This window comes from Anomaloglossus baeobatrachus, chromosome 8 (assembly GCF_048569485.1).
Source record: "Anomaloglossus baeobatrachus isolate aAnoBae1 chromosome 8, aAnoBae1.hap1, whole genome shotgun sequence".
Taxonomy (NCBI): Eukaryota; Metazoa; Chordata; class Amphibia; order Anura; family Aromobatidae; genus Anomaloglossus; species Anomaloglossus baeobatrachus.
This window is the reverse complement of record NC_134360.1, coordinates 215728673-215742354: the sequence shown is the minus strand read 5'-3', so window position 1 is coordinate 215742354 and position 13682 is coordinate 215728673. Positions and strand designations below refer to the sequence as shown.

Below are 13682 nucleotides of genomic sequence, written 5' to 3'. Positions count from 1 at the left end.
TGAAAAAGCTTAAGAATGTTCTGGCTATGTATGAAGCGCTGTAGTCTTGACGGGCCACCATGGTTTTAGTCATTCCGATTGACAGATGCCTAAGTGATAGACCTGTGTTGACCCCTTTTGTTATAGATCTCGCAGGGGTGAATGCTCTCTCGTGGTTCCAGATGAACCCATGCAGTTAGGTAGAGTCTCTCCTCAGCCTGGATCAACTGTGGTTCACCGCAAGATGGGGTTTGTTTCTTTTGAGAACAAAAGGGTTGTTTCATTGGTGCATGAGACCTATGCTTAAGGACTTGTTTTTACTTATTGTCCGAAACGCGTAAGCTGCACTTATGCGTGTTCTCTCAAGTTTTGGATCCGTTGGATTTTTTAATATCTAATAAATATTTGATATTTTAATATACTGGATTGTGGTGCTGGGTCCACTCTTGACTTCTCAGCTATATACCAGCCTGGCCCGCATGAAGGACTACGAGCACCTGCAAGTCCTGGAGCGCAGTTGCCTATGGTAAGCTGAAGTCTCATTACCTTTTTTCTTATGGAGGATTACAGCCTGGGAGTGTATATCTCTTCCACATGTGCATCTCAGTTTGTGTCTGTACCTACAACAACCTCTGCAGATAGTGGGAAGGGGCCAGTATGGTGGATGCTCGGATTGTCCAGACTCAAGAGTCTCTCTAGTAGTGTTCTGCTGAAACCTATCCCTATATTTGCTATCAATTCTGCACCTCTGGGACAGGGGAGTGATACGAGTTGTGCATAACCTGAACCTTTGCATAAGGGTCCTTCCCAGTGAACTTATGTGGTGTCATGTTTTTCAAGGCCTTCCTGCCCCTATAGTACTGGGTCTCCACTAGCTGTACACCTCTGCAGCTACTCTCTCCTCGCTCTTGTAGTGGGCCATATACAAAAGCCAAAATATAATATACTGTATATATTACTGGTTTGGTAATAGCTATTCTGCTTATGTTTTAATGTCATTCTATCTACATATTACTTACCTTCCACATTCCTAGTTCTGTCGTATGGGCGTGGTTTCACATTCAGAAGTTAAGGGGAGGCATAAATCTTAGGTACCTGAGTATGAATTTTTACCTTCTATGTATACCAAGACTGAGGACGTTGCCACCTTTGACCCAGTGGTGCTTTGGTGCGGTGTATCAACATGCTTTTAAATGATCCAATAAAAGATGGATTTTTATATCTGAAGATTTCATCTTTGAAGCTGGACCAATGTTCACATAGCCCTTGTGATCCCTGCCCTTCTCTCCGCGGCTGCTCTTCCCTCCCCTCTCACCCTCTCTCCGCGGCTGCTCCCCCCCTCTCTCTCCAGCTGCTTTTCCCTTCCCCCCCTCTGCGGCTGCTCTTCTCTCCCCCACCCTCTGCGGCTGCTCTTCCCTCCCCCCCTCTCTCTCTCAGCGGTTGCTCTTCCCTTCCCCCCCCCTCTCTCTCAGCGGTTGCTCTTCCCTTCCCCCCCTCTCTCTCAGCGGTTGCTCTTCCCTTCCCCCCCTCTCTCTCAGCGGTTGCTCTTCCCTTCCCCCCCCTCTCTCTCAGCGGTTGCTCTTCCCTTCCCCCCCTCTCTCTCAGCGGTTGCTCTTCCCTTCCCCCCCTCTCTCTCAGCGGTTGCTCTTCCCTTCCCCCCCTCTCTCTCAGCGGTTGCTCTTCCCTTCCCCCCCTCTCTCTCCGCGGCTGCTCTTCCCTTCCCCCCCTCTCTCTCCGCGGCTGCTCTTCCCCCCCCTCTCTGCAGTTGCTCTTCCCTTCACCCCCCTCTCTCCGCCGCTGCTCTTCCCTTCACACCCCCTCTCTCCGCCGCTGCTCTTCCCTTCACACCCCCTCTATCCGCCGCTGCTCTTCCCTTCACCCCCCCTCTCTCCGCCGCTGCTCTTCCCTTCACCCCCCCTCTCTCCGCAGCTGCTCTTCCCTTCACCCCCCCTCTCCGCCGCTGCTCTTCCCTTCACCCCGCTCTCTCCGCTGCTGCTCTTCCCTTCCCTCTCTCCGCAGCTGCTCTTCCCTTCCCTCCCCCCCCTCTCTCCGCGGCTGCTCTTCCCTTCCCTCTCCCCCTCTCTCTGCGGCTGCTCTTCCCTTCCCCACCTCTCTCTACGGCTGCTCCTCCCCTCTCCGCGGCTGCTCTTCCCTTCCCTCCCCTCTCCGCAGCTGCTCTTCCTTTCCCCTGATCGCAGGGAGCCTGATAATCCACCTGCACTAGTCAGAGACACAGTGGTCATTGTAGCAGATGAAAGAAGAAAATAAGATCCATCAGTTTCTTGTCCTTTGTACACACATCCACATATTTCGCATGAACTAGCACAATTTGTGTGTTTTCTTACTGCATGTTGTTTAGGAGTGTGATTGGCACCAGTTACTTTGGTCATAGCTTGAACATAATAACAATCATCACTCACATTCTGGACATTTATATGAGGATAGCAAAGCACTGACTGGAGCAATGCAATATATTATATATATACACACACACATTCACATAATAAGACAAACTTCTATCACAACAATGATTTTGTATATCAATTAACATATATGCACCTATAAAATCCCCAATAAGAGGTGAAAAGTAGACATGGTTGCCAGCTACAAGTCCATTGCCCTATCCCCCACTAATGCCGCTCTAGAGCAGAGACCACCGCCATGTACTTGAAGTCGCTGGGATTGTGGTTGAAGGTCTGCACCAGTTTAAAGTGATCGCTGGCGTAAAACAGCTGAACTTGATTAGCCAGACACTGCGCATCTTGGACATTCTGCAAGAAAACACAATTCACATCATCCTCTGCCAATCACAAACTAGTGGAAGGAACAGAAGGGGGACAAAGACTAGTCTGGAGAAAGGATAGAGGAGTCTGCAGTGGGGCGTCGGGCAGCAACCTTCTCCCTTGAAAGCATAAAAAGAACGAGCGCTCATGTGTATAACTACATGCGGGGGAGTGGGAAGACCTAGATGTGTGATCACAGATCTGGTCATCAGTTTTCTCCTGGGCCAGGTTTTAAGACATGAGGTTCCCTCAGTAGTTGGAGAGGTGCTGGGGGACAGAGGTCAATACATAGCATGGGGAAGGGGGTGGCAATTTTAGAGATAATACTATACCAGGAAGGTGGAGTCGCACTCGCCCATCATTAATACGATTCCTTTGCTTGCCTGGAGCTCACGGTAATGATGCAGGATAAGCTGACTTTGTGCAGAGTCACCGGCTGTCTGCAAGGCACAATATCCGCTGCAGTTTACCAACAGGAGAGGCGCAGGCACGTGTACATCTCTGCCCATTCAGCACTCACTCACCTGGATATTTATTAGTGCAGTGAAGTGAAGCTCCGATCCCGACCACTGTCCAATAAAAAACTCATAACCGTCCTCCCGAGGAAGGGCGTACAGGAACTGCAATAAGAAAGCACGAGGAATTATTAGGACCTCTGATGTGGTGAGGGGATCTAGGGTGGGTGACACGGAAGAACGTATTTCGCTTTATGCACATGATGTGCTTCTGTTCCTAGGGGATGCTCTCTCTTCTACTTGACAGGTATTGGCTACCCTTGAAGAGTTCGGCAAGTGGTCGGGCTTCCTCATTACTCATGCCTGTAGACCCGTGTGGTGACACACATTGGTTAGTAGATACAAATGTTAATAGGGTAACAGAATTTAAATAGCTAGGGATCAAGGTAACGGCTAAACCTGTTGACTATGTGCCCTTTAATTTGACACCGCTCTTGGATAAATTTATAACTAAAATTGATGTGTGGAGTAGACTTCCTCTATCAGTCGTTGGGAGAGGAAACCTGAGTAAGATGGTGTTAATGCCCCAATTGCTTTACATATTACACAATTCCCCAGTATAGATCCCGGCATGGCACTTTCAGACAACTCCTTTAGAAAAACCAACAGGCTAAAATCTGACTGGAGTACCTTGAAAAAAAGAAAACAAATGGGGATGGCCAAACTCCCAATGCTTGGATCTACTATGCGGCAGCCCAGATTCAGCAACTGAAAGGACGGGCTCAATCTAGTGAATTAGAGAAACATGGGCGATTGGCCAATCAGACAGGCCCCAGGTGGGTTCCAATGTGTATGGTAGAAGCTCGGGGAGGGGCAAACAAACTATCACAAACTCCAACTCTAGTTTGGGATAAAGACAGACATTTGCTTTGCGGCTTATTTTGTTCTAGGTTTACACCATTGTGGCACAATCCTAGTCTTTCTGAGTTTTAAAACCTAGATGGACACTCTGACTGGGAGGCGATGGAGGTGGTAGTGATGGCACACATCCAGTTTAAGGCTATGTGCCCACGGGACAACGTACCCAAAAATTTTGCTATAGGTTTGTCCACAGGTTTGATGCAGCTGCTCCCCGGAATCCACAGCTATCCATTGCTGCGGGATTCGAGCATTTTTGTTGCGGTAAATCTGCGGGACAAGTGCGGAAATACCTGCGGACGTCCCGCCCTCTATGTCCATAGTGGAAAGGCGAGGCATCTGCAGATATTTCCGCATGAATAATTGACATGCAGTTACGTGCGGCTGCGGGACATCCGCACCATTTTCCGCAGCCGCACATACCGCAGCATTGATACAGCACTCCCCAAATCCCATAGGATAACATGGGGAGTGTCTATACTTGCGTAAACCTGCGGATTTATCTGGAAAATCCATATAAATCTGCGGGTTTTCCGGGGCAAAATCCGTGGGTACATTGTTCCGTGGGCACATAGCCTAAGGGGTACTTTGCACACTGCGACATCGCAAGCCGATGCTGCGATGTCAAGCGCGATAGTCCCCGCCCCCGTCGCAGATGCGATCTCTTGTGATAGCTGCCATAGCGAACATTATCCCTACGACAGCTTCACACGCACTTACCTGCCCTGCGACGACGCTCTGGCCGGCGACCCGCCTCCTTATTAAGGGGGCGGGTCGTGCGGCATCATAGCAACGTCGCACGGCAGGTAGCCAATAGAAGCGGAGGGGCGGAGATGAGCGGGTCATAAACATCCCGCCCCCCCCTCCTTCCTTCCGCAGAGCCGGCGTGAGATGCGGTGACGCAGGTAGGAGATGTTCCTCGCTCCTGCGGCTTCTTACACAACGATGTGTGCTGCCGCAGGAACGAGGAACAACATCATACCTGTCGCTGCTGGCAAATTATGGAAATGTCGGACCCTACACCGATGATACGATAACGACGCTTTTGCGCTCGTTAATCATATCAAAAGGATTTACACACTACGATATCCACTGCGACGCCGGCTGTGCGTCACTTTCAATTTGACCCCACCGACATCGCACCTGCGATGTCGTAGTGTGCAAAGCCGGCCTAACAATGCACGAAAACAATTTCAGCAACTACGCACTGAATTTGTCATTCCCCACACATTTTTCTATAGTTGCCTACAACTTCAGCAGATGTACGCAGCACAAATAAAAACTAGACACCTCAGTTTGGATCGCAATCCCTTGACATATGTAGAACACTAATGTGTTTCATGATAAATTCCCCCATACTACCAAGGATTGGTGGGAGGAGGACGTGGGGCCGCCTTTTGGATGATCAGTGGGATTCTATATTAAATTCAGTGCCAAATCTATTGGTATCAGAGGCCCAGAGATTATCTCTGGTGTATCCAATACACAGGAAATATAAAACACCTGCATTCCTACAGAAAACTGCGGTAAGGAGTGACTTGTGCTGCCCCGTTGTCATTTACCTGATGCTCAACTTATGCATTTGTTTTGGGAATATACTAGGCCTGGACAATACTGGAACAAGGTTTTGGATAAGAGGTGTATGGAGTAAAGGGTGCTTTACACGCTGCGACATCGCTAACGATATATCTTCGGGGTCACGGTGTTTGTGACGCACATCCGGCGCCGGTAGCGACATCGCATCGTGGGACAGCAAGGAGCGACGAACAACGATCGCAAAAACGCCAAACATCGTTGATCGTTGACACGTCGCTCCAAATCATAATGTCGTTGGTGTTTCATTCCGCAGGTTGTTCGTCGTTCCTGCGGCACCACACATCGCTGTGTGTGACACCGCAGAAAACGATGAACATCATCCTACCTGCGTCCATTGGAAAGGAGGAAGGAAGAAGGTGGGCGGCATATTCCGGCCGCTTATCTCCTCCCCTATTGGGTGACCGTTTTGTGACGCCGCTGGGACGCCAAACTCACCTCCCCTTTGAAGGAGGGATTGTTTGGCAGCAACAGCGACGTCGCTGAACAGGTATGTGCGTGTGACGCTGCCGTAGCGATATTGTTCGCTGCGGCAGCGATCACCACATGTCGCATGAACAACGGGGGCGGGTGCTATCGCTAGCGATGTCGCAGTGTGTAAAGCCCTCTTAAGACTGACCCCAATCCAAAGATCTGTGTGCTTGGTAATTATACCGGATACTCCTGAATAGGGCCCGCTTGTGATCAGTATGGCTAGAGTTCTGTGTATAGCACAGAAAACCATTGCCTCGCACTGGAAGCGGTCTACCCCACTCCCCCCGGTAATGGCAGAGTTTATTAATAGTGTCAATATGACTGGAGAAAGGAGTATATATTAACAGAAAGGCTATCAGTAAATTTGATTAAATCTGGGGCCCGTGGCTCAACACCCCGGGACAGCCATCCCAAATCTTAATACCAGAGAACCTGTTTCCCATGGTTCATTAATTATCCGTATATTCCTAATGAGCTTTGGTTTACGTAAAGGTTTCACGACTGAGTTCATTATTTCTACAGCTTCGTATTAAGTGCCTGATTTCTTTCTTTTCATGCGGTCTAATTTTTTATGCATAGGATGGACCTTAAAGGGTCCGCAATAATAGAGGTTCTAATGTGATAGGGGGTGGGGGATTCTGCTTTTGTGTCATGTACAAAATGTTTGTCTTTAATCTTGTATGTAAAAAAAAAAAAAGTTTAATAAAAATAATCCGATTTAAAAAAGAAAGAATACGAGCGTGAAGGGCGCGGACCTCACATTGCTGCATCCGCGCTATATTATCTACAATGAAGCCACAATGGTGACTGCCAAAGTCATAAACTGCCAATCTCAGTCAACGGCAAAATGATGTGCGCACCACCCCAGGACAGAGCCCCTATGTAACACCACCAGCTTCACCCCCCAAAATGACGTGCAGACCACTATCCCACATACAGCAGTCGGGCAAATAGGATAGCGAGGCTACTCACAGACGGACAGGACTGAGATCTTCTCCAGACAAGGTCAAAGGCTTCTCCCTGCAGAGAAGAATGGGACAAAGTAAGGGGCCGCGCGGGCTCCACATACTTCACACTTGTGTATTTCCTGCCACTCACCGGGATAACAGCGTACACCGTGTCTCTTTTGGCAAAGTACTCTTTCCATATCTAGAAGAAGATCCAGATGACAGGTTAAATGCCCCATGGCTTGTGATATATATATACTCACCCCTCTGCCTGCTGGGTCACAATGAGCTCACCCCCATATAATCTGACCCTGGTAGACAGCACGCACCCTCGCATCCCCATAAGGCGGCCCTGGTGGGTAGTGCACACCTTTGCCCACCTATAATCAGGGCTGTGGAGTCGGAGTCGGAGTCGTGGAGTCGGAGTCGGAGCTCATTTTGGTGGAGTCGGAGTCGGTATAAAATGCACCGACTCCGACTCCTAAAATATATAATAAATTGGGGACAGGAGTGCAATGCAGAATGTGCTGAATATTTTACTAAATAACAACATTTAGTATAATGCTTATATTTAAGTGAAAAATTTATTGTAGTACAATGTGAACATCAGACATTTAATTGTTTTTATGATACAATAATCAAGATATTTGGATAGAACATAAAATATTTATTGGAATACAACTTTAGAACACAAAAAAACTAATAAATTGTAAATATGTAATATATATAATATATATATATATACAGTGTATATACACACACACAAGATATATATGTAATCTACTGTATATTACATAGTGTATTACATATTTACAATTTATTACAGTTTTTTGTGTTCTAAAGTTGTATTCCAATAAATATATTTTATGTTCTATCCAAATATCTTGATTATTGTATCATAAAAATTATTAAATGTCTGATGTTCACATACACATATTCATGTACTACAATAAATTTTTCACCTAACTATAAGCAATATATGTAGGAGTCGGAGTCGGAGTCGGAGCCGGAGTCGGTGCAAGAGAATTTGAGGAGTCGGAGTCGAAGGTTTGGCTTACCGACTCCACAGCCCTGCCTATAATGTTACCCTGGTGGATGGCGCACACCCTCACCCCCCATATTACATGTGGTGGGTGATGCGCACCCTTGCCCCCTATAACATGGCAATGGTAGGTGACATGCACCCTCGACCCCTATAACATGTCCCTGGTGGGTGGTGTGCACCCTCACCCCCCATAAAATGGCCCTGGGGTGTAGCACGCATCCTCACCCACCTATGACATGGCCCTAATGGGTGACGCACACCTTCACCCCCCTATAACATGGTCCTGGTGGCATGCAGCCTTGCCCCTTATAACGTGGCTCTGGTGGGTGGCATGCAGACTTGACCCCCTATAACGTGGCCATGGTGGGTGACACACACCCTCGCCCCTTATAACATGGCCCTGATGGGTGGCACGCAACCTTATAGCGTGGCCATGGTGGGTGGTGTGCACCCTTGCCACTGTAACGTGGCCATGGTAAGTGACGCGTACCCTCGCCCCCCTATGTGTCCCTGGTGTGTGGCACCCAACCCTGCCTTCTATAACATGGTCCTGATGGGTGGCGCGCAGCCTTGCCCCCTATAACATGTCCCTGGTATTTGTATTTAGCACGCACCTTCACCGCCACTAAAATATTGCCCTGGTAAGCGGCGCGTTCCCTCACACCCCTATAACGTTGCCCTGGTGGGTAACGTGTCCCCTATAACATGGTCCTGGTGGGTGCCGCCATCTCCCCTATAACATGGCCCTGCTGGGTAACAAGCACCCTCGCTCTCCTATAACATGGGTCCTAGTGAGTGGCACACAGCCTCGCCCCTATAACAAGGCCCTGGGGATGGCATGCAGCCTCGCCCTTTTATAACGTGGCCCTGCTGGGTAACGCGCAGCCTCGCCCCCTATGACATGGCCCTGGTGGGTGACGCGCACACCCTCACCCCCTATAACATGGCCGTGGTGGGTGGCATAAAGCCTCGACCTCCTATAATGTGGTCCTGCTTGGTAAATCGCACCCTCGCCCCCCTATATGTGGCCCAGGTGTTGTAGCAAACAGCCTGGCCCCCCTATACCATGGCCCTGGTGCGTGACGACCCTTCCCTCACCCCCATAACATGGCCCTGGTGGGTGGCACGCAGCCTTGCCCCCCCTATAGTGTGGACCTGCTGTGTAACGTGCACCCTCGCCCTCTATAACGTGGCTATGGTAGGTGGCGCACACCCTTGCCCCCCATAACGTGGCCCGGGTGGGTTGGCATGCTGCCTCGCACCTGGGTAATGTCTTCTGCGCTCTTGTCCACCACCAGCTTCATATTCAGCAGTGAATCTAGGGTCTAGAAAAGAAAATCTGACAATTACTGATATAGACAGTAACCCACCATATGGTACAAAAGGACATGTGTCCTAAGGGCCCCCCACTCATAAAAAAGCTCCCCATCCCTTTGTGCAGGAATAGCGCCCCCTCAGATCAATCTGGAGGGGGTGCAGAACCTCCAGACTCACCTTATTTTTCAGGATTCCTTCCTTATCTGAACCGGATTTCACCTGGGAAAGACGACAACTATCAGGAGCAAAGGCAGAAATTATGCAGGTCAGGGGGCGGAGCCTCCGTTACACAATGTGGGGAGCACACTTCCCCCCATTTCTCAATCATTACCTTCCCCTCCATGGACAACACATATTCAGATTGGGCAGACAAACCAACTGCATGGTCTTGTGGCTCCTTCCTCTTCGCCATACGGGCGTCAAACATTGCAGGATCCGACCTATGGTAAGAAGTAAAACATTGTAAACAATATGCCTATAACATGGAAGGGAGAGGGGGCGGCTGCAGGGAGCTTCCAAATACTAGAACCGTGAGATGTGGAGGGGAGAGGGGGCGGCTGCAGGGAGCTTCCCAATACTAGAACCGTGAGATTTTATTGATACAAAAGATTAAAATACACAGAAAAAACAACCTTAAGGGTATCAAAAACAACCAGTAAAAGGTTATAATAAACTAGAAATAGGCCCGATGCTATCGCATCGGGGGGTGGGGGGGCTAGGGGCATACAGATCTGGTGGGGGGGCTAGGGGCATACAGATCTGGTGGGGGGGGCTAGGGGCATACAGATCTGGTGGGGGGCTGGGGGCATACAGATCTGGTGGGGGGCTGGGGGCATACAGATCTGATGAGAGGGGCTGGGGGCATACAGATCTGATGAGAGGGGCTGGGGGCATACAGATCTGATGAGAGGGGCTGGGGGCATACAGATCTGATGAGAGGGGCTGGGGGCATACAGATCTGATGAGAGGGGCTGGGGGCATACAGATCTGATGAGAGGGGCTGGGGGCATACAGATCTGATGAGGGGGGCTGGGGGCATACAGATCTGATGAGGGGGGCTGGGGGCATACAGATCTGATGAGGGGGGCTGGGGGCATACAGATCTGATGAGGGGGGCTGGGGGCATACAGATCTGATGAGGGGGGCTGGGGGCATACAGATCTAGTGGGGGGGTGGGGGCATACAGATCTGATGAGGGGGGCTGGGGGCATACAGATCTGGTGGGGGGGGCTGGGGGCATACAGATCTGGTGGGGGGGGCTGGGGGCATACAGATCTGGTGGGGGGCTGGGGGCATACAGATCTGGTGGGGGGGCTGGGGGCATACAGATCTGGTGGGGGGGGCTGGGGGCATACAGATCTGGTGGGGGGGGCTGGGGGCATACAGATCTGGTGGGGGGCTGGGGGCATACAGATCTGGTGGGGGGGGGGCTGGGGGCATACAGATCTGGTGGGGGGGGCTGGGGGCATACAGATCTGGTGGGGGGGGCTGGGGGCATACAGATCTGGTGGGGGGGGCTGGGGGCATACAGATCTGGTGGGGGGGGCTGGGGGCATACAGATCTGGTGGGGGGGGCTGGGGGCATACAGATCTGGTGGGGGGGGGCTGGGGGCATACAGATCTGGTGGGGGGGCTGGGGGCATACAGATCTGGTGGGGGGGGGGGGGGCTGGGGGCATACAGATCTGGTGGGGGGGGGCTGGGGGCATACAGATCTGGTGGGGGGGGCTGGGGGCATACAGATCTGGTGGGGGGGACATACAGATCTGGTGAGGGGGGCTGATATTGGGAATTTCTCTTCATAGTTACTCCAATAGAATTTGTTTTCTGTGAATTATCTCCCTGCAGCTGCTCCCTCTCCCCTCCACATCTCACGGGTCCAGTATTGGGAAGCTCCCTGCAGCCGCCCCCTCTCCCCTCCATGTTATAGGCATATTGTATTATTTAATGTGAATTTGACCATATGTAAATTTCCATCTGAATTTGATACCTAATTATATTTAACAAATAAGTTGATTGGCAGAGTGATATATTTACCTATATTTTTGGGCATATCACAGCTTGTCCACTACCTAACCAGCTGAAGTCTTTATTTATTATGACCGTTACTGGTTGTTGTTTTTTTTATACCCTTAGGGTTGTTTTTTCTTTTTGTATTTTAATCTTTTGTATCAATATAATTTGACATCTTAGGAGAAATTTTCTTCTGTGATTTGAGCTTCCCAATAATGTACCCATGAGACATGAAGGGGAGGGGGTGGCTACAGGGAGCTTCCCAATACTGGACCCATGAGACATGGAGGGGAGAGGGGGCAGCTGCAGGGAGCTCCCAATAATGTACTCATGAGACATGAAGGGGAGGGGGTGGCTACAGGGAGCTTCCCAATACTGGACCCATGAGACATGGAGGGGAGAAGGGGCAGCTGCAGGGAGCTTCCCAATACTGGACCCATGAGACATGGAGGGGAGAAGGGGCAGCTGCAGGGAGCTTCCCAATACTGGACCCATGAGACATGGAGGGGAGAGGCGGCAGCTGCAGGGAGCTCCCAATGTACTCATGAGACATGGAGGGGAGAAGGGGCAGCTGCAGGGAGCTTCCCAATACTGGACCCATGAGACATGGAGGGGAGAGGGGGCAGCTGCAGGGAGCTCCCAATAATGTACTCATGAGACATGAAGGGGAGGGGGTGGCTACAGGGAGCTTCCCAATACTGGACCCATGAGACATGGAGGGGAGAGGGGGCAGCTGCAGGGAGCTCCCAATAATGTACTCATGAGACATGAAGGGGAGAAGGGGCAGCTGCAGGGAGCTTCCCAATACTGGACCCATGAGACATGGAGGGGAGAAGGGGCAGCTGCAGGGAGCTTCCCAATACTGGACCCATGAGACATGGAGGGGAGAGGGGGCAGCTGCAGGGAGCTCCCAATAATGTACTCATGAGACATGAAGGGGAGGGGGTGGCTACAGGGAGCTTCCCAATACTGGACCCATGAGACATGGAGGGGAGAGGGGGCAGCTGCAGGGAGCTCCCAATAATGTACTCATGAGACATGAAGGGGAGAAGGGGCAGCTGCAGGGAGCTTCCCAATACTGGACCCATGAGACATGGAGGGGAGAAGGGGCAGCTGCAGGGAGCTTCCCAATACTGGACCCATGAGACATGGAGGGGAGAGGGGGCAGCTGCAGGGAGCTCCCAATAATGTACTCATGAGACATGAAGGGGAGGGGGTGGCTACAGGGAGCTTCCCAATACTGGACCCATGAGACATGGAGGGGAGAAGGGGCAGCTGCAGGGAGCTTCCCAATACTGGACCCATGAGACATGGAGGGGAGAAGGGGCAGCTGCAGGGAGCTTCCCAATACTGGACCCATGAGACATGGAGGGGAGAAGGGGCAGCTGCAGGGAGCTTCCCAATACTGGACCCATGAGACATGGAGGGGAGAGGGGGCGGCTGCAGGGAGCTCCCCAGATCCAAGACTCTGTGATAGAAGCATGCTGGGAGCGGCTGCAGTAACACACACCACCGTTAGGGGCCGCACCGGCGCAGTTGCTGAATCTTGTCGCTGTATTTCCTGTAGAATGGGTTCTCCTCCAGTTCCGGTTCCTTCTTCACTGAGAACGTGCGTAGTTGAGAGGACACCAGTCCCAATGCCACTGGCCCGACAGCGCGGCTCCTCAGCACAAGGAAGCCCCTGTAACCCAAACTCATCTGCCACACCGCAGCCGCCATTCCTGCGTCACTGCCCGAGGCCCACATCCCCCTCCGAGAGCACCAGTCACATGTCCGCCGGAAACACTGCAGCGCACACAAAGTTCCGAGCAATGCGCATGCGCCTTCACTGAGTCCGGAAATGAGGAGCGCACCAGTAAAGGTCTCTGTGGTCAGTGCTGGTGCCAGTAAAGGTCTCTGTGGTCAGTGCTGGTGCCAGTAATGGCCCTTGGTGGTCTCTGTGGTCGGTGCTGGTCCCAGTAAAGGTCTCTGTGGTCAGTGCTGGTCCCAGTAAGGCTATGTCCGCACGCTGCAGTATATTTTCTGACAGAAAAACACACCCTGTGCCAGAAAATGTACGTTTTTGCAGCATTTTTGTCCCATGCGTTTATTTTTCTCCAGTGAAATCAGTTGCTGGAAGGGCTAAAAAACGCACCAAGAAATGGCAAGTTGCAGTTTTT

The 13682-nt window shown here is 51.1% G+C and overlaps 1 protein-coding gene across 1 annotated transcript; it reads right to left on the bottom strand.

Moving 5' to 3' along the window:
* Positions 1 to 2395: 2395 nt before the first annotated feature.
* Positions 2396 to 13307, bottom strand: ATPAF1 (ATP synthase mitochondrial F1 complex assembly factor 1). The gene is made up of 9 exons (XM_075321090.1): positions 13052 to 13307; positions 9843 to 9951; positions 9689 to 9730; positions 9457 to 9519; positions 7301 to 7351; positions 7175 to 7222; positions 3287 to 3382; positions 3095 to 3202; positions 2396 to 2750 (listed from the first exon to the last, which is right to left on the bottom strand). The coding sequence occupies exons 1-9, from the start codon at positions 13267 to 13269 to the stop codon at positions 2610 to 2612; spliced, it is 876 nt and encodes a 291-aa protein (XP_075177205.1). The 5' UTR covers positions 13270 to 13307; the 3' UTR covers positions 2396 to 2609.
* Between the last annotated feature and the right edge of the window lie 375 nt (positions 13308 to 13682).

What these genes read in the sequence shown, in the direction of transcription:
- ATPAF1 (XM_075321090.1), bottom strand. Translation starts at nt 13,269, where the DNA reads ATGTGGGCCTCGGGCAGTGACGCAGGAATGGCGGCTGCGGTGTGGCAG. An exon ending in AAGGAATCCTGAAAAATAAG is followed by an intron (nt 9,520 to 9,688) that starts GTGAGTCTGGAG and finishes TTTCTTTTCTAG; the next exon opens with ACCCTAGATTCACTGCTGAA. An exon ending in CGGTGTACGCTGTTATCCCG is followed by an intron (nt 7,223 to 7,300) that starts GTGAGTGGCAGG and finishes TCTTCTCTGCAG; the next exon opens with GGAGAAGCCTTTGACCTTGT.